The 23,737-nt window shown below is 38.6% G+C and overlaps 1 protein-coding gene and 1 pseudogene across 1 annotated transcript; one reads left to right on the top strand and one right to left on the bottom strand.

The window, feature by feature from the left end:
* Positions 1–1,152: 1,152 nt before the first annotated feature.
* On the bottom strand, positions 1,153–4,020 carry LOC123037573 (annotated as a pseudogene).
* A 16,430-nt stretch (positions 4,021–20,450) lies between these two features.
* LOC108043518 (NADH dehydrogenase [ubiquinone] 1 beta subcomplex subunit 9-like) lies at positions 20,451–21,103 on the top strand. The gene has a single exon (XM_017122266.2). The coding sequence runs from the start codon at positions 20,533–20,535 to the stop codon at positions 20,956–20,958; it is 426 nt and encodes a 141-aa protein (XP_016977755.1). The 5' UTR covers positions 20,451–20,532; the 3' UTR covers positions 20,959–21,103.
* The last annotated feature ends 2,634 nt before the right edge of the window (positions 21,104–23,737 follow it).

Below are 23,737 nucleotides of genomic sequence, written 5' to 3'. Positions count from 1 at the left end.
GCAATTCTTTTGCGTTCCCCGCTGACTTCGGGTGACATACACATTAGGTTTTAAAACGATGGTACTATCGAAGTATGATGGTCGAAAATTACAAACATATGGTTTGGGCCACCATCGATACTATCGTTTCAGAAAAAAATATTTTTCTAAGTATTTGTGGTATATTTGAACAAAAAAATTAGTATATTGTAGTATATTTCTGGAAGCTTGCTAGAATTTTCCACTTTGAGGTCACACTGCAATTCCACGAAATTAAAGAAGGATCAATGTAAGCGAGTATATTATAAACTTTTGACTATATTTACATTATATTATTAGTTCAGATTTGTTGAATTATGAATTTCTTATTTTTTAAATATAATTACAAACTTGTATCGCAAATATATATTTTTTTAAGTTGTTATTAATATGAAGTCTTTATTTTTTCGTTTGTTATGTATAATCGTAAATGCGTCCAGTGAAATAAAATACGATTCTGAATTTGTTACTATTAATATTTAGTTTTATTTTTTTTAGCTTTCAAAATGTTCGATACTATCGATAGTATCGATAGTGGCCACCATCGATAGCCGAAAACATCGATAGTGTCCACCATCGATGTTTAAACAACCCTAATACACATGGCCATTGCCATTGGCCGGCAGGAAAATTGCGCAACGGGCACTTGGACACTGAAAAAAATGTATAATATCAGGAAAACAGCGCCTTTATATATCTATATAATTGGGCTTCAAAAATAGTTTAACACCACACACCAAAAGAGTAGTTATCTACTCTTATAGAATGTGTAAAAATTTTAACTCCTTTTTTAATATTTATGGATATAGTGGATATTATTATTTAAAAAAAATAAAAATACTAGGATTCCTTGTTTTAATATTTTCATGTTTTTATGTGTAGCCTGGCTATCTACTAAGGCATCAAACTTTTTTATGTCAAATTTCAAAAACTAACAATGTTTATTGTTACAGTTGTATTTTCTTATATTCTTTAATTCTTCAATATTCTTTGCGTATAACACAACTACAACTTTCAACAACGACATTTGCATGTTATATATAGCCCTACTTTAAAATTATAATATTTAAAAGTTTTAATAATGGCATTTTTATCTTTTAAAAGCTGTAAATTCTATGAATATTTCAGAATATATTAATTGGTCTGCTTTAAGTTGAGATATACTTCCTGTCTTGACGGGACTTCGAACATTTGTTTCCAGTGGACAAGAGCGTCAATGTGACGGAAACGTATTCGTGTCTTTGCGATGGGACATTTGGCAGCATGTTTTCGGCGCACTTGAGAGATTAAAGCGATTAACATTTGTTCCCTGTCCGCAGTTCCCACTCCACAATCCAGTTTCGACTGTCCAGTGTCCACTGTCCACTGTCCAGTGTCCAATGTCTGATGTCCCATGTCCGAGGTCCCCTCTCCATTTGTCCACTTTGCGACCTGCAGGTCGTTGCGCATGCGCCTTCCTCCTTTTCTTTTCTCAAAGGCCTCACCTGAGACACTGCCTTTTCCATGGGCATTAACATTGGCATTGCCATTGCCATTGCCTCCTACCGAAGTCGCTCGAATTCTGGGGAAGCGCGCGCATAAATCACACGCCCTGACACTTGTCCAGAAAGTTGTCCAGTTTATGGCCCCCTGCACCTGTGGCCAGTGGTTCGGGTTAAAAGTTCAGGCGGGATGGGTTTACAAGCATCATTACGCCTTGTTTCCGCCTCGGGCATTATCTAATAGTTATAGTTTTAATTGCCATTTAAGTTGCGTTTCCGGCAAACGCGACCGGAAAGTTCGTTCTCAGTGTGTGCGTGTGTGGCCATCCCGTGCGATCTGAGTCATGGCGACATTTATGCCCGTTTTATGGACTGCTTCCACAGAAAGCTCTTTCGAATTGGCATCATAATGGCAGTACTTCTCAACAAAGATACTAATCGGCCGGGTTATGGCCATAACGGTCACCCAGCACCCAGCAAACCGGAGACACGAGGGCGTCGCTTTTGGCCAAAAGCCATATAACCATTGTCTCGGCTGTCGTTTCTTGTTCACTGGCTTTTATTAGATTTTAAAAGAATTTGATTGAATTTACTGTGGGAGCTGGCATTCATAATTAGACAGATGGATGTGAGCTTTGATAGATTTCAAAGATACCAAGCTGCTAGTGTGGGCAGTTTTGGGCAGATAGAGAACTAGTGACACATGGGTAAGTTTAACATTTGTATAGAATTGGTTAGATTACCTATATTTGAAAAAAATTGCCAACATTGGCTATCATACCCTTATAAGAAGAAATTAAAAGTTGCTTATTTAAGTCCCAAGGTAAAATGATAATGCAAATACTTGCCTGTTCGTAAAGCTAAGAAGTAGGGAAAACGTTATCAATTAAATATGAAAGATATTAATATTGAATACTACTCTGAATAATAAATGATCTAAATTGTAAATATACTTTTGTAACAGAAGAAATATGTTTATAAAGGAAACTACATTTGTTAAGATATTATTACAAGTTTATTTGTTCAAGTTGTCTTATATTTTTTAAACAAAATAAAAACCAATGAAATAATGAATTTCTTTATGAGCAAAAAAAACAATCCACATTATCCAAGTTATAGTTTTAATTGTTTTGGCCAACAAACTGTTTATCTTGGGTACATTTGTTTTATTTTTCCATTAAAATGAAACAATACATTCTAATCCTTTACTTAAAATACAAGTGGAATTAACCCTCAGCTAGGTGACCTAAACCCACCGAGATGAGAACTTAAGTTCCCAACAGCGAACATAATCACTTTCTTTCATGGCCATAAGTCATGATCTGTGCCCACAAAGTGTTCCCCCTTTTCCAGTCGCCCTGTGATATCTCCCACACATTTTCCCCAGGCCATATCTCCTTTCCAATAATTCTCACATGGCTTTTCGTGCATTTGGATTTATGTTAATCCATCTAAATAGCTGCCAACAGTTTGGACACATGCACGACTATATTTGCCCGATGTGTTCGGGATTGATCTGCCACCATCGCCATCCGAATGTTGGTTGGTTGTACCTGTGCGGACCCGCACATTTATCCGATGGATACTATCTATCTGCGCTGTGTTGCCTTTACCCCGTTGCCTTTTGTCGGTTTGGCCGTCTTTTCTAGAAAACAATTTAAATTGATTTCAATCAAAAAATGCCTTTTTGTTTTCGGGATTTGTGTTTTCAATTTTCGGGCTCGGTGTGTCCCTCTTTCTCCCTGCCACTTGCTGGATGGCTCTGTCTTCAAACGTTTTTTTGGATTTGTCGGTTTTGGGTTTTCGGTTTTTGGTTTTTGGTTTTCGGGAAAAAAAAGGGACACACGCTTTCAGCGTAAAGATCGCATTTAAACGAAACAAAATTTGACTTTATAATAATGGCTGGGGATGTCGATGTCTAAGCCAGCATATAGCATATGGCATATAGCACATAGCATATCCAGATCCAGTCGGCGGAGAGCGTCGATCCACGAGATACAATACCGGATTATGGCCTTTTGTTGCTTTTTGTTGCCTTTGGTATGTAGATATGGCTGTGGCTGTGGCGGCTCGAAGCTCTGTGACTCTTTGTGGCATTCTTTCCCCTCCTTCCAACCCTTTTGTGTGCGTGTCTCTTTTCGTTTTTTCCGCCTTTTTTTTTTGTTTTTTTCCTCGGTTTCGATAGGTTTTGTCTCTTTCTTTTGGGACTTGATTGAAAATCTAGAAAATCAGGTTAATAGCTTAGGTGACAGCCGCCAGTGTTGTATGTGCGGTTGGATTGTTTAGAACCTGATAAGATTGATTTGGGCTGCAGATACTTTCTGGTATGGAAGTTGGGTCTCCGATTCGTAAAAGCGTCATAGGTGCTCACATTAAAGGCGGCCCAGCCCCAGCCCCAGCCCGTGGGCCATCGATCCGAGAATCGAGATTGGAGATTTGAGATCCGAGCACCGAGCACTGAGATCCCCGATCGCAGAGCAGGTCCATGTCCCGAGGTGGCACGGCGATCTCTATGGCTCATTGTGATCGGCACTCAATTAGTTGGCTTGATGTTTAATGTTCGATGTAACTTTTGTCAGGCGCGAGGGGCAGACAGCGTGTCAGTGGCGGTGCTTTTGGTGCCTTTGGTGGCTTTGTGGTCGCGTCTGCGGCGTGAGTGTGCAGAATCCGCCGTAATCTGGCCGCAACTTGACGAGAAGTACTCCTTATTCAAATGAATTTGTACACTGCGATGGAAATCTTTCTGTAAGACACAAAGAAACGGAAAGAAATGGTCGTTTTAACGATTTGTATATCTCAATAAAGATGGTTTGCGGTATCTGGTTTTGATAAAAATTTAAAAGCCCGAGTCGATTTTGGTTACATCTTCATATAATTTCATAGCTTATTGGGGATTATAATGAATCTTTGGGGAACATTATATATCGTATTTTTAATTAGATTTAATAATAATATTTTAATTTCGCTAAATTTATTGTTAACACAATCGTTAATTACGTTTAAGTGTGAAACCTAAATAGAGTGATCTTCATAGTTAAGTTAATATTTTATTATCAAACTTATTAAAACACACATCAACAAATTGTGATTTAAGATTCTATCTTAGGTATAAGATCATTGATTTTAAAATAGTGCCATAGTTTTATACAACCCCTTTTTGTGAGTGTATAAAATATTCAATTACCAACTTTGGCCTTTTGCATATGCTGTATTGGATGTTATCAAAAGAGAAATCGCTTTGTAATTGATTTTGTTGTTTGTATCTTGCCCCGCCGTGCCCCATTATTACTGGCATCTCTTATCCGTCCATTGTCTTTGAACCTTTTTGTTTGGCTTTAACTCTAATAGATGTTTAGTTTCGTTTTGGCCGCGAGTGCCGGCAAAAAATGAAAACGTTTTATTCAATTTGTTGCGCTTTTGATGTTTTTAGACTTTTTAGGAATGCCAGAACTATTTTACAAGGAATAGCTTAAACTTGTGTGGATTAATTTGTACGATTAATCTTGTTTTTTAGAGATGCAAATTGTCCAGTAATATTTCCACTTTAGCTTCACCTTCCGACAAATTCCATGAATTAAATCGCATGCAATTGATATTTGTCATTTGAGCATACCTCAAGATCGAAGCTGTGTGACTGAAAATTCCAGCGGGTTATATACTTTGATTTGCATTTTTGCATTGACATTTGCACATCACATCGCAGCGTAAAACCAGCACAAACAGGCACTTACATTCAATTTGCGGACCTTATTCCCATTCAGACTTGCACACTACCGACAGCATTTAACAAGCAATTAGCGGGTAATGCTGATTTGAAAACCCAACCTGAGGTTTCACTCCCAGTTCGGTTTTGGGCGGGGAGAGATCTTTCACTGGCCGCAGCCCGTCCAAACGCTTTTCTAATTATTTTTCATTACTCGGCCTGTCGCGTCGCCGGAGTCGGGGACATAAAGTCGCTTAGTTTATTGGCCCATCACTCATGGCCAGCTGAGCTGAGCCGCGTTTGGCTGAGCTTTTGCGGTCGCCATTACATTGAGTTATGAAATGAATTTCAAATTTCGCGCAAAGAGCGTAGAAATAATTACAAACTAAACACAGGCCCCCGTTGCACATTGATACGCGCTCAAATGCATTCGTGATTTATCAGCCGAACGGCGGCGGCAGGCCAGTAGCCAGTAGCTCATCCACTACTGCCAACCACTATACATGGCTACTGGGACTGGCAACGAGTCAGATACTTGGCCTAGAACACGGAGAAAAATATTACTGAAACGTGTTGCAATAATGCATATTTATTTCGCCAATAAACTACTTGCCATCGTGGCATATAAAATACTATTTATAAGTTTCTCTGAACTAAGGGAAATTTTACTTAGGAACTTTTGAAAAAGTATTTTAATTATCTTATACTGTTGTTCTGTATAGTTTTTTAAGCCAGCTACATCCTTTTGTCATAAGAGTTTTAAGACTAGTATAATGCATATTTCATTACCATATATTTTTGTTTCTCCCACAAAATAGTTCCTTAAAATTATATTATAAAAGGGAATTCAGCTCATTTAAATTAACATGGATAGTTACGATTTTATATAAAAATAATAATAAACCTTCTTTTTTATTAGAAAATACATACAAATTTAAGCTGCGAGTTAAGAAAAAAAATATTTCATTAATTAAAGGATTAAACAAGAAATAAAATGTTTTCTTTAAAAGATTTTCCTCTGTGACTACAAAAATTGGCCAACTGGTCACTTTGGTCTCCGAACTAGACTCAGCATGAATTCTAGGCGTTTGCAAAATTGAAAACTTTTTGCATTAAGTTTATGTTGGCTGAAAATCGTATTTGTTGGTTGAAAGGAGAAGGGGGATCACTGGCGGAAGAGGATGCCAGTAGTATGTTTTGTATGCTAAATTACAAATCAGTTTTCGTAAGAAATTTTATTGGCCAGTGGCTCAGATAAGATCAAACGTCAGGCCAATTACACTCAGCTACATTGAATTGCATTGAATTAAAAATTTAAGTTTTACGTAAGTCTGTAAAATATCTTATTTATTGTACAATTTTTCATCAAAAGTTTTGGATCAGTTGTATTATATAGTTGTATGTATAAATTTCGTAAATTTTGAAATTTTGTAACGGCAGTTGTATTGCATAACAAACTATTTTTAAGGTTTGACAAAGATATATTGTTTCTATCGTAAAAGAAAAAATCTGGGAGAATAAATAAGGCTTATTTTAGAATGCTTTTAAGTAAAATAATTCAAGAAAAAGGCCTTTCCAAACGGAGTAATTTGCAAAACTATTTCTCAAACCATTTCTGTTGCTCAGTGCTCAAAAGAAGTTTCTTAAAGACCTGGTATAATTTTCTGCCATGTAAATCGCTTGAAAATTATAAGGCAGGCCAATTGGAACTTGAGCAAAGAGCCGAGATGCGAGATCCAAACGGAGGACCCCATGGAGAGCTGCAACCGGCACAGATGTGACCATCAGATGAGATGAGCCACTGGGGCGGCAACAAAAGGATCCAGATACAGATACAGATACTGGGAATGGCTGAATAAATGGCAATGTTCCGAGCAATTTTCGTTATAATTAAATGCACCAGCGAACGGCAGCGAAAGACAGGAGGCCGACGAAAATTATTATAATTAAATGCACCCGCCAATGCGCATTTCAAGCGAATTGTTTTATAATTTTCAACTGCAGCTGGCTGGCTCGCCTTGCACCTGATCCAATTCCAAGTCCGACTTGGCAATAAACTAAATATTTCCGCCTTGAAATTTATTTTATTTCGATATTTGGTTAGGACAAGCGCGCGGCCAGACAAATGTTTAACAATATTTTGATGGCCGTTGGCATAGCAAATTAGCCCGGGGATTCTCGCGATCGATCGATGGATGATGGGTAGATGGATGGATGTTGCATAAATGCATGTCATTGCATTCGGAACGGAGGGCCGTTCTGTTCGGATGGATATGTAACACCTTTCGGGTGTCGTCTCAAAATGAATATGTCAAAATTTACAATTCTCATGATCACACGCGCCACGGCGATCGAAAACGAAGACGACAACGACGATGACGGGACACAAAATCGCATAAAAATAAGAATTTCCTTTGAAAGATCCTTCACATAAATGTTGATTCATAACACTTGTGCGCCAAAATGGTAAATGGTAGATGGTAGATGATGGCAAAGAAACCGCAGACGCACGGCAACACTCCAGCGATGATAATAAATCAAGGCGCATTAAGAGCGTTTTCAATTTCATCGTAACTCGCAACGCAACCTGATCAAGCCGCGCATCTCGCATCTCGCATCCCGCATCTTGAATCTTCATCCGAATCTCGAGTAGAAGATGAAGTCTCGAGATGAAGTTGCTCAGGTTGATGTGGATGATTTTGGTGATGGTGCGCCGTTGTTGTCCCACGTCATGTTCTACATGTTGGCGAGCAGCATTTGAAGGTTGCCGCCGGCCCGAAAAGATGAGGAAACCGAGACTGGGCCATGATTTATGTCTATTGGGAGTTTCGTTTGTTCGGCTGCCCAAGAAGCCAGCGAGCACCAATAGTATGCTCGTCCGCCTGATTATTTATTATTTCTTATTGATTTGGCTTGTGGGCCCGGCTTTTGTCTCAGCTTTTTGTGTGGCGCCTCCCTGTTGCTTTTCACGCATGTGCGCAAATTTTCCACTAATTTCCCTCCCTATTATTGAGTTTACACCCAAAGAAAAGGGTTATAAATTAAATTAAAATATTTTATTGATTAAAATGAAAATGAATAAAGTAATATGTTTAAATTGGCAATGATAATCGATATTGTTTTAGGTTTTATCTGTCAAATGTTTAAATGGTTTAATTTTCTTCTCATATGCGCAAATTTTTATTACAAGTATCCTCCCTATTATTCGTTGCATCCTTAAAAAAATTGAGCTAAAAATATTTTAATTTGAAAAGAAATAACGTAACTGAAATGACAATGACAACTACCTATTATTTTGAATTTTAAATTATTTAAAACGTAAGTTACTTAAAAATGAATCTTACACTTTAAAATTGTTTATTTTTTAAATGTATTCTTTTAAAAAAATCTAGTAAATTTTGATCTATTGATATTTCCCCCAGTGTATCGTATGGCACAGATTTGTTTTGTGAAATTCGTTGCGCATTCCACTGTGCGCGCCATTTCGTTACGCATGATGGGGCATCGAGATACATGGCGTCTCGCAAACTGACGAGTTCAAGATGGATCGTTCCGCTTGGAGTCCAACAAAACGAGATCCAATCCAGAACCCCCCTTGGAGGTGGCCCAGCCCTCATTAGAGTTTCGGGGAACACACGCATGCGCCATGCCATCGGGTTATAAAACGTTTGACAAATGATTTGACATTCCCATTTGGGCAAATGGGCAAAACGTTTTCGCTTTCATGGACGTGGTTCCAGCGATCCACTCAGGATTTGTTCCCACAACGCTCCTGTTGACAGCGCATGCGGGCAGCCCCGAGAAATTCCACCAAATTTAATATTTGAGATAAGTAGCGGCTATAATGACGTTTGATGAACCATAGATTGACAACAATTGCCACCGGGCGACTGATGAAGACAAAGCGCAGCTCTAATGAAGAGCTAACTCACAAATTGAATTGCTAAGTTAAATTAAGTGGATTAAGACAGACAACAACTAAAAATTGTTTTTGTAACAGAAAGATTATTTACTGGGTTTTCTCACGCAGTCCATCCGCGTTGACATCAGTAGTTGAGCAAAATATATTGTTGCAATTAATTTACATTAACATGCATTCAATTTAATTCAACTATAGATTAATCCATTAAATAAGTACCGCAAAACACTATAAAATATGTGTAGAACAATAAACGATTTTTCTTTAAGTTCCTTGATCATGACAATTACTGATATTAATGTAATAAATTCTCACGGACATTTATAAGTTTGCAATCAATGAACATTAAGTGCTAAGAAAAGTGCTAAGTTCTACGCTATAAGCTTAATAGCTTAACACAATAAAAGGGATACAAATGATATATCTAATTTCCCAAATAATCGAAATTCATCATCCCAATGCCCCTCTTACGTTTCGCACCCATCGACTGTATTGTAATCCTTTCGATTTGAATTGCACCACTGCAAGGGCATATGCATTTTCACGGTCTTCAATTTCCCCATGACCCAATCGTAATCCATAATAGAGCGTAACGGGCGAAAACCGCATTTCCAAAAATAAGTTTCACATGATTCGATTATTCGATTATAACTGTGAAAAGCATGAAGAACTCAAACGCCGGAGAGTAAATGAATATGGAAGCGGGAGTTGTGAGTTGTGAGTAGTGAGTGGTTGGTTGCTTTTGGATGATTGGAGGGTTTGTGTGTTTTAGCAACAGAAGGCGTCATGTCCCTAATTCAATGTGTCAATTGTGTAGCATCTTCGTCAGCGGTCCCGAGTTCCCGTTCTGGGTCTCAGTGGCTCTAGATACCCAGAGAACCCCGTCATCATCATCGTTGGCGGTGGTTTCTGGCACTAGCTCTGGTGCAACACTGGAAAAAATGTTTCAATACTTGGTATGGAAATTTAGGAAATATATAAAATCAACTTAATTGTTAAAAACATTTAAACATTAAAGGCCACTATATATTTCTTTTTTGTTTCTAACTCAAAATACAAAATGTCATTTCTTCTTGAAAGATAAAATAAAGTTAATGAAATAACCCTTTGTATATTAAAGCTAAATTAAAATGTAATTATAATAAAAATGTGTTAGAGGTAATGAAACAGGCAATAAAAATGTATAAATAATAGTTTAAATACAATAAATAAAGAATTTTTATGAAACGTAAAATAATAAAGGACAAAGTCGAACTGCTATTATTTAAATATAATTTATGTTGTTTTTATTTTGTGAATGTTTTCAATTAAATCTTACGTTTTAAGGTATTTATTTCCCACATTTTTTGCCTTTCTTTTTGTGATTTTACCATATTTATTTATTGATACAGATATGCAAGAGCATTGCAGGATTTCTCGCAGTGTGACCCGGGTTCTGGGTATGTTTCAGTTTCAGTTGCCGTTCTCCGTGGGCCCGAAGAAAAGGGGAGTTTGATTAATGTAAAAGCTGCCACTGATATGTCACACGCATGTCAAATTCTGACATTTGACATTTTGCCAGGCCCGCCGACGCTTCGCCGTTTGCCAGGTTCAGACCGAGGCTCAGACTCAGGCTCTTTTGGTTGGATGAGCAACTGGCACTGGCTGCCATCCCACCACCAGCAGCTTGAGTGCAGGCCTGTTTGTTTTTTTAATATACCATATCATGTGTATGTTTGTATGTACTATGGTACGTACCAGCAGGGATGACGGGAGGGCATGGTTCGGGCACTCAATGCGTTAATACATCCGTTAGAGTTCCATTTTGTTTGCCAGAGAGTTCGCTGTTTTCGCCCCCCTTCAAAACTCACATCCTTCCGCTGGCACTTGACAACGACGACATTTGCGCATAAAAAATGCAACATTATTTGACTGCGAATTAATGTTAAATTGTTGTAGCGAAAATGAGGATTCCGCCCGGATCGGACTCTGGCCGTTGATGTGGGAAATGTCACTTTTTGACAGCTCGACGGGAGGAGGAGCGGGCCGACAAGTGTTCGGATTGCCGTTACCGTACACATTTTGATAAATATTTAATTATATTTTTGTAGCCATTGCCGTAGCCATTTTCGCATCCAATCCGCTTTTTATTTCCATCCCTCGGCACTGGCAGCACTCCTCCTTCCACTCGGCTTCTAAGCATTTGATTAATCGCGGGCCAACGAAATGCTTCACACACTCTGGTCGAGAGATCAAAGAGCAGATCATCATCATCATCATCGCTGCTCCAATCCCATTCCCGATCCCAGTGAGTGAAACTATTCGCGCGTTATGTCTAAATAAACAAATAGTGATCCAAACGAAACTTCGATCGATCCAAATCCATCCCAAAACAGAATTTGTTGTTCGATCGATGGTAAAATGCGGAGCATGTGTTGGTTGGATGAAAATTTATTTGAAAAACAATTTTCATGAAAAGTATGCGCATACAAAACTGACAGCTTTTGGTGTAAGAGAAAAATCAACAAACTTGCCCGGGGATTATAAATCTGCAATCCACACTGACCCCAACAATTGAAGTGGGTGTTACGAGATTTTGTAGGCTTTTTTGAGGAATTCCTAGTCATTTGAGTAGGCCAAAATAGTTGCCTGATTGGTTTGTTAGTCTAAGCTTATTAAAATACGTATTTAACTGTTTGTTAAGAGAAGGGATCTCTTTATAAACGAATAAATTAGTACGTTGACATATTGATTTAAAATGGCAATAATATATATGTATACCACAACACAAAATAAATATAAAATTAATTATTTTTCTTCTTAGGTACATACTTCAACAACAAGGCGCTATTACCACGAAATTTCTAGTGTAATGATAAGATATGAAAATACCGCTGTTATAAGCAAGATTTATATTTGAGAAGTCTCAAATAGTTAACAAATACCTACCAAAAACATGTAGATAAAAATAATAATGAATAACTGTGACTTGCAAAATAATTAAGAGGGTAAAGTTGAATTTCTTGGCCCGACTTCCACTAAAAGCCTACCCCAACATATATCACATTTATCTTCGGCTCCAGCCTCCCCCCAATAAATCCCCATAAATATTTGGAGCTGCTTACGCACACGACCTGAGGTGCAGGATATTGGGCATCGGGGGCACCTGTCGCCACGGCATAAATCCAGGCACACTCAATTGAGCGGCGGCCCATGCAAGCAGATCCATTTTCATTAGCGCAAATGCGGGGCGTTCCGCAATGGGTCTGCCGACATGCCAAAAAGTGCAGCCATCAGACTTATTTACGGCACCGATGGCGGCGGATCCACCTCCCAAAAACTTATCCAAACAGAGAGAAAAACGTCATGTCAATAATAAAGCCGCTTTAATTTTTCACAATTTCCCTAGCCAATGTGACTAGCGGAGTAATAAAAGTATGTACTGCTAACTTGATACTTTCATATTAATACTTAAAGAAATAAAACCAAACTAAACTTTAGATAGATATTTATTAATCTAATTTGTTTTCATATATAATATATTCCATACTATATTATTCCATATTTTTCATATTATGTATAAAATGTTTTAGTGTGAACGATAAATAAATTATGGGAAATAAATTAGTAATCAAAACTTAAATGTCTTAGAGCATTAACTTGTGTTGAGATACATAGTATTTTTATTTGTTTTTCAAGCTTTTTATTCTTTAAACAGATAATTTCCAAATTCGAAGAACCAGTGGTATCCCAAAGATTTACTTAGTTTAAAAACCATTTGCGATACTCATTTTCTCAGTGCAGTAACCAAACAGATTTATGCGCCACACTGCTGCGCCAGCTAAAAATCAAAGCCAAGTATGTGTCCATAAATAAATATTGGTCGAGGCGGCTAAATCAAATTTGATTGCACATATCGAGCATCGAACATGGAACATCGCCTGGCTTTTGGCTACCTGAGAGTTGGCAATTAGTTATTCCAAACATTTTTGGACCGCGGCCGATAACACGTGCAAAGTCGTGGAGTGGCGGGGCAAGGGGCCGGGGGCTTTAGTATCTTAACCGAATTTGGATGGACCATGTCCGTCCATGTCCATCTTCATCTTGAACTTTTTCGATGGCCCCTTTGTTTGTGTGAGAAGCCGAATGGGAATTGAGTCGGCTGGATTATAATTTGCATATTAATTACGTTGCTGCGGCCGACTGAACTGCGCTGAACTTTTGCTTCGACAGCGTCTAATCTGTAACCCCCAAAAAATTAAAAAAAGATTAATTTAAAGCGATCAATGAACGCCATTTGCTCATTAGCCAGGTCCACGCGGATCTCTCGGAACTTCTGGGCAAAACGAGCTCGGCGCCTTATAATATTGGTTTCTGTTTATTTTTTTTTTTTGGCGGCAGGGAAGCCAATCAAAAATTTAAATGAAGCTGCACAGTTCAAAAACTCAGCTAGCATTTTTTTTGTCGATTCTGTTAAATTAATCCGAAACAAAAAAAATTCCGAACTGAGCTATTTCTGTGAGCTGACGCATATGCTTAAAAACATTTGTGCAAAAACTCTATTTGCAAAATAGTCAAAAATTAAATATTTTAATTTAAATTAAGAAACTGGCAGAAAGGCAAACACTTGGGACTGATATCTAGGTAACCTATTTTCTAAACAGTGTCTTTCGGACTTATAGCGTAAGGCCAGTTGAATATTTTATAAATTTTGTAAGGTTATAAACAGGAAAATAAATATTTAAATTTAAAAATAATCAGATCACTTTTAAAGAGATTAGAAAATAAATAAAGTTAATCTTTTACAACGTTATGTAAAAAACCTTCAACAAGATTTATTACAATTTAAGTATGCAGCCGTCCTGGATACGTTTTGCAGTTTCGAAACGCACTGTTTAAGTAATGCGACTCCCTGAGCTTTTTGCTAAACAAAGGTCAGCATAATTATCCGTAACGAATTCCCTCTGAATAATCAAATCAAGTTCATGGGATTCTCGGTTGCTGTAGGAAAGTTAGATCAACGAATTTGACTTTTAAATGCCAATGAAGTTTCCAGGCCGATGCGGTCAAATGAGCTAATGTTTTAAATTTAGTCTGGATTGGGTCGATTTCGATTTGGGTTATTGACTTTAACCCCTCCTCCAGTTCGTTATTAAGTATGCATACGAAACAAGAAGATCACTCGGAGACATTGACAGACAAATTAGTCAAGATCCTGAAAGTGGTATTGGTATTCACATTAATTATGTAAATCGTCCATCTAGATAGAGATTACTAGTATTTACAAAGGCGAGCACCCCGTGTGTGATTGGCAATTGTGAAACCACATCATCCGCTGCTGCAGCTGCGGATGGCGGATATTTGCAGCGGATCTTTGACCCTCCTCGAGCCGAGCCTCCCCCCCTCCCTCCAAAAAAGTCGAAAAGCCAAATGCAACCAAGTGACGTGATGAATAGCGTGCTAATTGTTGACAGACAAGCGGCAAAGCGCATGAATGTCAATGTACAACAAAACACATTTGATTGAGATCGCTGGCCGGGACCAAAAAAGTACAAGGATATATGAAAGGGATACCCAGCAGTTGGTGGTTGACATTGAGCCGCCTAACTCGTCACAAATTTCAGGTTTATCCTTTGCTCACCCTTCCACTCAGGTCCTGAATTTTAATGCTATAGAGTTGTTTGATTGAAGTTTCTTTAAAAAGCTAAATATAATTCGTGAAAAATGCGAATTAAAATGGTATTTAAATATAGATAAATAGTCAATAATAAATAATATAATAATCATTAATATTATACGGATAAGAAGTATTGGTAAGTTTAAAAAGTGGTAGATTTCCATTAAAATACAGTATGGTAATGGTCATTCCAGTTTTTTAATATAGTGGGTAGGATGTATATATAAAAGAAGAAAAATGTCAATCAAAACATAAATCAATCTGTCCATATTTGATTATCAACCTGTCTTTTAACTATCCTTTAATTAAAAGGAAACTTTGATAAATTTTCTTTTATGTCTTAGTTCCAAATGTGCAAGTTTTCAGTTTCCGACCTTTAAAAACGGCTAGGAAATAGCCATTTAGCCAACACTATCGCGATCCTGCTGTTGCAGCCATTGAATACAAAATTGACTTTGACTTTTTGACAATTATTAGTTGAACGCATGTTGAGTTTGCTCTTTTGGCTGCCTTCCATTTGTTTTTCCAAGCGCGAAATTGTTTGTTGTTTGTTCGTCAATTGAAATGCAGGAAGAGCGGGTCGCCTGGAAAGCTGTTTTCTGAGGCTGTTTTTGTTCGAACTTCCTGCGATTGTTCACAGTCTCGCCGGCTGACAGATCTGTGACAGCCCCCGAACCCAGAGCTCTGGTTCTGGAGCGCGTATCTGATGGATGCCACTTGGGCCATTGTTCGGCAAGTGCTAATGTGCTGCCCGCGCTGCGGAAATGTTTCATTTTCTGCCTGGCCAGGCCAAACGGATTCTGTGGCCTTTTCCAAATTGTTAATCAGCCGAATGCCACAGCGTCTTTTCAAATTCAAATTTTGAAATTTTCCAATTTCAATTTGATTTCGGTTTCCTTTTTTTTCTATTACCGACACTGAGGAAACTGTTAATATATTTACCGAAATACTTTTGAAATTCGTATGTTTAAAAACTTAATACTAACCTAATCGGAATAAAATATTATTAATTTTTGTCATTTTATTTTTTCAAAATTATTTATTTATATGTTGATATTGCCTAACAAGCTAAAGCTTAGTTTAGTTGAACCATTTGTTAGTACTTTTTATAGTGCATCAACGTTCAACAATATAATTATTAACAACTAATTAGTCAGAGAAATCACTTTCAACAGAAAAAAATGGTATTTAACATTATGTAAATACAATTGGCAACCGATTTATGATAAAAGTAAGCCCCAGATAAACAAAATGTATTTCTGATTATACCAAAACTGATTCAAAAACTGATTGATAACTGAATATGTGACTCCCTACAAACTATACATTTAAATTAAACATTTGCTTAGGTACTGCAAAAGAAAAGTATCCTAAATGTAATTAATAAAAATAAATTAAACTAACCAATAAACAAATCATTATCTTTACTTATAAGAAAGGAATTTTGTTATACAAATGTTTTAAGCCGTATTTCTCCCTCAGTGTAACATAAAAAAAGGAACAAATCGAAAGGACATCGCTACCCTGATTTGGTCCAATCGTAATCCCCGAGACATGTGCAATGCGCTCTGTTTGTGTGAAAGTCAAACGCAAAGTAGGGAAAGCAAATGCCAAGGAGGAAAACCGAGAAGAAAAGAATGAAAGAAGGGAAAAAAGATTTAATGTCGACTTTGGGTGATTTATTGCCAACAAAATTGCGTCCAGACCAGCGCTCTTGTTGAGTGCAACGCAGCGAGTGAGTGTATAGAAAATAGAATTGAAATAAAAGGCAGCAGGACACACAAAGATACAGCTACAGCTACAGCATCAGATACAGATACAGATACAGATACAGTAACAGTAAGAGAAACAGACAATTTGGTTCACTTCGGATGGCAGGCAGGAAGGGCAGGAGGCCGCAGGGATGGAGGATGGTATCTGAAAGGCCCGAGATGTTAAGATGGAACTAATAGCATTAAAAACTTGCGTAAATGCACAAAGATAATTTCTATTTTTGAGGGTGTGAAATGTATACACACAGAGACAACGGGGAAAGTGACTTTGGGGTCGGCCGATATAGATAGACCCTAAGATGGATTCGAAGTCGGAATCGAAACTCGAATCTTTAAATCTCTGCATCCGAGCAGCGTGAGAAATTTGTTGCTGTTTTTATTTTTAATTTCTTTTGTATGGATGCGACGGTTTGGTTTCCTTGTAATAGATCAAAACATGTTTGGGTCAGGGGGAGATCCATTTGTGGGGGTGGAGAGAAATTGGAAAAGCAACTTGCAAAAGTCAGAACTTGGTGGGATGTGTAGGTACCACCGATTCACTTTGAATAATTTAAGAATGCCCTGTCCTCTCTGCTTTATTAAAAATGTATCGAGCTAAGCTGCGTATCCGTGAGATACATTTGCACTTTGCACTCTCCATCAGCCTATTCAATTATTTATATCTTCACCAATTACTGAGGTCACTCGAAATTAGCTAATTAAATAAAAAGGTAAAGTCCTGAAATTTTGTGAGTGTGACAAAAAATTGCGTAAGGTGGGGATATAAATGGGGCTAAAGGGGAGCTGGGATCTGAGGGTTAAGGGTCTGAGATTTGGGGTCTAATGGGTTCAAAATATGTTGGGGATTCTTGGGCTGAATGATTTATGCCTTGCCCAGATTCATTGCAGAAGTGACAATTGCGTTGGGGTTAATTAAAATGGATTGGACGGGGATTCATTGGGCTTAGATTTTTCGGGGAGGCTTCTAAGTCAAGGGACTTAAAGATGCAAGGGGAGTACTTTTTCTGCTAAGATATTTTGTTGGAATTTCATTTGTAAGCATTTTCTTTGTATTCAAAATAGGGGTTATGGCAAAAGACATTTTTGAGTGACAAATATATATAAATAAGTCTGTAATTTAGCTGTGACAAACACCATTTTTAATAGTTCAAAACGAAAATAGTCCATAATTATCTTATCAAATGTTGAATCAACAGTAAAATCATATTTGTATTTATCTTATTTATATTTCAGAAAGTAATTGTTGATATGTTAAAGAATTAGTTTTAAATAATAAATAAATAATAAATAAATAATGTTGGTAATATGAAAAATACCTTTTTAGATACATTATTTGAACCAAAGCTTAAATTATTATTTGAAACTATTTTGTAAAGAAATATAAATCTTGAAAGATGTTTAAGTGCAATTCATGTCACTTAGTAAAGGGTGGTGTTGGTATACCTGCAGAATACTCTTTTAAGTCTCAATAAAAATGATTTCCTGATTGTCTTAAACCTCTGCTAATGAAGCCCGCGGAAAGCAGAAAGTGTTTAAATCAATATCAGCTCAACATCGACATGTGGGAAGAGCCAGAGCCAGAACCAGAGACCTCGGGTTTGGGTTTAAGTTTGGCCAGCTGGTCAAGTGAATCGACGTGGGGACAACACTTCTGCACGGCGAAAGATACACAGATACACGACATGTACGGATACAGATACACAAACGTTGGCGATGGCAAAAACCAAATCCCACTAATGTGCTTAAATAAATTTTGCCAGCGTTTAAGCCAATTAGTCCGTCGGACATTTTACTTCTTGTCAACTTTGTTAGCGGTACTGGTACTGCTGGCCGCTTTTGGGGTCGCAGCCCACTTGCAACTCGGCTTGATTCTGCTGACAACGTGCCTCGGATCCGCTGGATGCCCCCTCCCCCTGCCTGATAAACCCTCCAGATACTTCTTTATTTTTTTTTTCCGTTTTTTTCTGTCCATTTTTTCTCGGGCAGTGCTTATGCAGCATAAAAGTCCGTGGGATTAAAATTGTATCTGCGCTGTCGGCTGCCGCTTTTCATGCCCTTTTACGCATTTTTGCCATTTTGCTTTAGCCTTGTATCTGTTCTTGTTTAAGCCCTCTCTTTTTTCGTATTTTTTCGGGATTATTGAAGTGCAATTAAGCTAAAATGTCAACGTGGAAAAAATTAATCGTTATACTACCCTTTTTATGGTTTCCCCCCGGGTTTTTTTTATTTTTTGTATTATTATGGTTTTTGGTCTGCCCAACTCATTTGGGATCCTCTCGTCTAATTCATGTACATGTCAAAAATCGTATTGCATTATGAGAGCCGAGTTGTCGAGCTACTTATAAGTTATAACTGAAGATGCCGACGCATTCGGACTGAGATTCCTGTTCGCCGTCTGCGTAATGATTTGTTATTTATGATTTTCGGCTCCAGCCAAAGGCTATCTTATCACCAAAACAGCAGCAGAAAAAGCAGCAGAAGCAGCAGCGGCAGCGTCAGCAGACTGACTGCAATTGTTTGCCCAGATACAGATACTCGGTTACTCCGATACAGATACAGATACATTGCTGCTACCCATGGCTGTAACGCTAATCGGCGAGTTAACATTTTATCGCTACTGTTCTGGCACTATGCAAATATGTGCTCCCAAAAACAGATCCCCAGATATAATGACAAGAGCACCAGTACCATTACCAGTCCCTGTGGCTGAGTCAAACTCAAATATTTTCGTGTTTGCCACACGGCTCTGTGCGTTGACAGATTTGCGGGGCAATAAATCTCGGTCGGTTTACTATATTCTCTCCCACTCACTTCATACTATTCGTTTTTATCACAATATCTGAGCGGGAACGTTTAGAAGGCAGCAGTAATTTTGTTATCTTGTCAGGCCAGTGTACGACACGTCCACCTATTTGTACAATATCTACCCAGAAGGGGGTGGACTGTACTGGGAGTCGGGTACCAAAATCGGTAGTTGCTATCTATGAGATATCACCGAGCTAGCCATGACGTTGGGTCGCCTTGTCGCATTATGTCAATGACGACAGCAGCGCCATGAATGTGCAGTGATTGTTTAGTTTGGTAATTATACAATGGAGCCACCCACTCGCAGTACCCCTGTTCCATATTCCCAACTCCGGGAGCCCCAGTTCCGTCGCAAATGATGAAATCACAGGGACAAGTGGCTGTCTACCTGGCGAAAGGTGGATCTCGTGGCGTGGGAACGTGATAAGACGCTCAGATTAGCTGTGGGTGGGACAGACAGCCTGAATGAATTCCATTTATGCAGCTCGGCTTAGGATTTACTAGAATGTTGCATAAGCTTACAATCGAATAAAATTAATATTTATTCTAAGATAAACTAGTTTTTTAATGCATTTAATTGATCTAGGGATATATAATGATAAGTGAGTTTCTCTTTGTAAATCTACCTAAAGTTTAACATTTGTAAAACGGTTCAAATCGACTTAAAACTAACGAATCGTTTATCGATGGCAAATAAGTTGGTAGTGTAAGACAGTGGTATCTTATGCGTGATAAATCGTCTCATGCAACTTAAAATTTTAACAACAAAAAATATTTTTGACTTTAACTAAGGCCCAGTTTACAGAAAATTTGTGGATGAGTTATGGTTTAACCATGTTATCTGTATCTTTATATCTTGCATTTAGCCAAAACATATATTATTCTTCCTTTTTTTACAAGTTCCATTTAATTTTTATTAACTGTTTTCCATCCATATCAATATCACAAAATATTACATGCATAATTAAAGCTATGGAAATTGTCAGGTGCAGAAACCAATTCGGAGTAAGCGAGTAAACTCAGTTATCGATAGGAAACTTGAAGTGTAAAAAGCCTTAAATGACATAAAATACAGCTTATATATTCTTATACTTTCAAACTTTTGACAGCTGTTGTCGTTGCCGAGGCTGAAGTAGCAATTTTAAAGAATCTATTAAATTACTAACTAAACTCTAACAATGGCTCAAGTTCCTTTGGCAGCTTGCTCGCACAAGCGCCAGGTGTGCAGTCTGTACAAGAGGGCTCTTCGCAATTTGGAGGCCTGGTACGATCGACGCCCCGAGTACCGCTACCAAGCTGTCCTGCTGCGTGCCCGTTTCGACCAGAATCGCTGCAAGGACATTGGCGAGGGCGTCAGTCTGGTGGCCTGTGGAGAGAAGGAGCTCTTCGAGACGAAGCACTACCAGCCACGATGCTTCACCAATAGCATCGGTGGCATCGCCTTCGAACGGGAAGTTGTCCCGCCTGACTGGATGCTGGACTACTGGCATCCCCTGGAGAAGGCCCAGTACCCCGAGTACTTCGCCAAGCGGGAGCAGCGCAAGAAGGAGTACGTCACCTGGTGGGAGAAGCAGTACTGCAAGCCGAATCTACAGGATCACTAATCCAAGAGTATCCTAATCAAGTCACATGCCATCTTTGTTTTTAAATATAAATCTGTTGGAGCTCAAAGTATGTGCTATATAATGGCCATGATATGTAACAGGATTCAGTTGAACATATTTTCTCGAAATATACTTATTTAACCAATATCGCGATTTGTTATTATTATTTCCTTATATAAAAATAAACCCCGGGGAAAAAAAGATTCACAAAAGAAATTATTTGTAGGAAATTAAATAAATCAAATAGTTGTCTTTGAGAAAAAATAGGATATTAATACAATATTTCTTTTTATAAAACGTTTCCTTTAAAGTTAATCCTTTTTAAATTTAAATGAATATGAAAATATTAAGCTAAAACATCAGATATGGTCTACATTTTGTCTGCTGTTTGTGTAGGTACATATGCCAAATGCGTATAGTTTCAATATTAAGTTGCAATAATATTCCTTAACTAAACTATTAGATACCTTTTTATTGAACTAAATAAATGACTTACTCCTGAATATATTTAATAAAATTTCTTGATCAAATCTAGCGATAAAAATATCCCAGCAAAAGCATTTCCCCAACCCCTTATCCTCCTGAGCCCCAGCCTTAATTTCCTGTCTCGTTCCTCCCACCCAACTGAGCTATTTTAGATCCTTATCAGTTAACAGATATGAATGTCCAATGTCGTTATGACGAAGTGGCCATGTCCCCGCCGCAACTCAAACATAATTTTTTGCACCTAACAAATATCCCCAACGCCGTGTGTCCGTGTCGCCAACATGGCCATCAGCTCTGGGCCATCTGCTTAGGTGATGATATTTAGTTGACATCAGCCTGCCACTCTGCCACATTGCCACGCCCCCAGCCACCCACCGCCCTCCGGCCTTTCTGGCCTTGGTTATGACAGACAGGCACGCACTGCTCATGGAGACACATTGGAGGCCACAAAAATCACGTGTCTCAATTGTTTTTGGCGATTTTAATGGGACCGAAAATAGGAAAAAGGCAGGGCATAAATTAAATTTGAATAAAAAACCAATTCGTCTTCGTTAGCTGGGCCACCGATCCGTCGGAGACCGAAGGCCTAGAAAAAAGAGAAAAACAGTTATGACATTTGGCCGGCGGAGGGGAAGTCGAGAACAAATGGAGAAGCGGTCAGCTAAGTGACCGCAACGCCCACGCAGCTCGAAGGACCCAACAAATTCCGACTCCGTTACCGAAAAATGGGTAATTGCTTAATTATGAAAATTCCCTTTGTAACGCCTGGTGTGCGTGAGGGCCGGAAAAAGGGGCTGGGCCGTGGTCAGCCGCATTTTTACAAGCAATTGCCAGTGGTCCGAACGAACCATCAACCATCAACCATCTGTCCATCCTTCCATCCGTCCGCGCAGCGGCACTCTAATTAAATTATCAAAAATTCATACTGACAGCGGGCAAGGGATCGCGCCAACGACGGATTCCCCATATTGACCTCGTTACACTGAGAATTAAATTTTCACCAACAACTTAAAACGATTGCTTCTCAAAATTCAAGATCCATGGTAAATGGCTAAGCCTAAAATACACTACGCTATAATAATTAATAAAAATAATAATTTGCTTAGTTGCAATGAACCAAATGTCTAAGCTAACAAGGTAATCTTAAAATATAATCTTGAAACCCTTTGGAAATTCTGTTAGCACACATCTAATTCAGATAATTTCAATCCTTATTGAATGATAAAATAAGTTAATTCGACTTACTTTGCCAAGATATAATAATAGCCAATCTATAATTCGTTTGATATTATAAATATAGGAGTAGTGTTATTTAATTTTATTTTCTTCTTTTTTTTCTAACCACATTTACAAAAGACCAAAATAATTTGTATGTTTTATTTGTTTTTAAAAACCGATAAAATTTTTCTAATGTAGGAATCCCTGATTTCTCTTAGTGCACCCACTCGACCAGCTCATTAATTCGCATGTAGTTTAGCTCATCCTTGGGCCGCCTGGTGACATTCATTTGCCGGCTAAATGCTTTCTGACATTGTTTAATTGCCATGGCCAGCTCGACGGTTGCCTGTTGGCTCCTGGTCTCGACTTATGCCAGTTCCAGCTCGGTTTTGGCTCTGGGGAACCCTGCTTATCGGCCGATGGACATTTGATAAATGATTGCGCCTGCAGTTTGCGTTTCAATTTGTTTACCTTGCAGCAGGAGTGTGCCCAAAGTGTCATCCGCCGCGTTGACAGCTGTCAAAATTGCGGCGCTGGCGCTGTGAGCAAAATCGATTGGCGGACTACCAGTTGCCACTGGCTTTTCCGCGAGCTTTCCTCTCGATTGCCAAAATCTGCGCAGTGAGATGCCTGAGCTTCCGCTCAGCATCTCCATCTCACCGATTTAAAAAACGGCAAAAAGAGAGTTCGCACATCCTTTGTTTACAATGAACAACTCCAGCAATTTTGGGAGGATGCTGCTGCTCTGGGGCTGCAGGACCTACGTTGATGACGGCCCGGAGCAAAATCTCCGGAGAGGAGAGTCCTGCATGTAGCATGTGTGTGTGTGTGTGTGTGCGAGTGTTGAGCGCAAAGTGTCAACGCGTGCTTTGGCATTCTTCTACGGCTTTTTTTCCCCCAAGGCCCCCCTCCCGGTTTCACCAGAGTTCCAAGTCGAACCGGGCATATGGCAATCGATGGGCGCATTGGCAACGCTCAGTTGTATAAATATTTTATTTATGCAAAAATCCCATCTGTTGTACGCGTACCTTAAGCCAGGGGGTTTCTTATCATCGAAGGGTTCCAATGTGCGTGG

Source organism: Drosophila rhopaloa, unplaced genomic scaffold, assembly GCF_018152115.1.
Source record: "Drosophila rhopaloa isolate 14029-0021.01 unplaced genomic scaffold, ASM1815211v1 contig_178, whole genome shotgun sequence".
NCBI lineage: Eukaryota > Metazoa > Arthropoda > Insecta > Diptera > Drosophilidae > Drosophila > Drosophila rhopaloa.
The sequence above is the reverse complement of the archived record's forward strand: the minus strand, read 5'-3'. Positions and strand labels throughout refer to the sequence as shown.

Excerpts from the sequence above, each read along its gene's own strand:
- LOC108043518 (XM_017122266.2), top strand. The coding sequence starts at position 20,533 with ATGGCTCAAGTTCCTTTGGCAGCTTGCTCGCACAAGCGCCAGGTGTGC.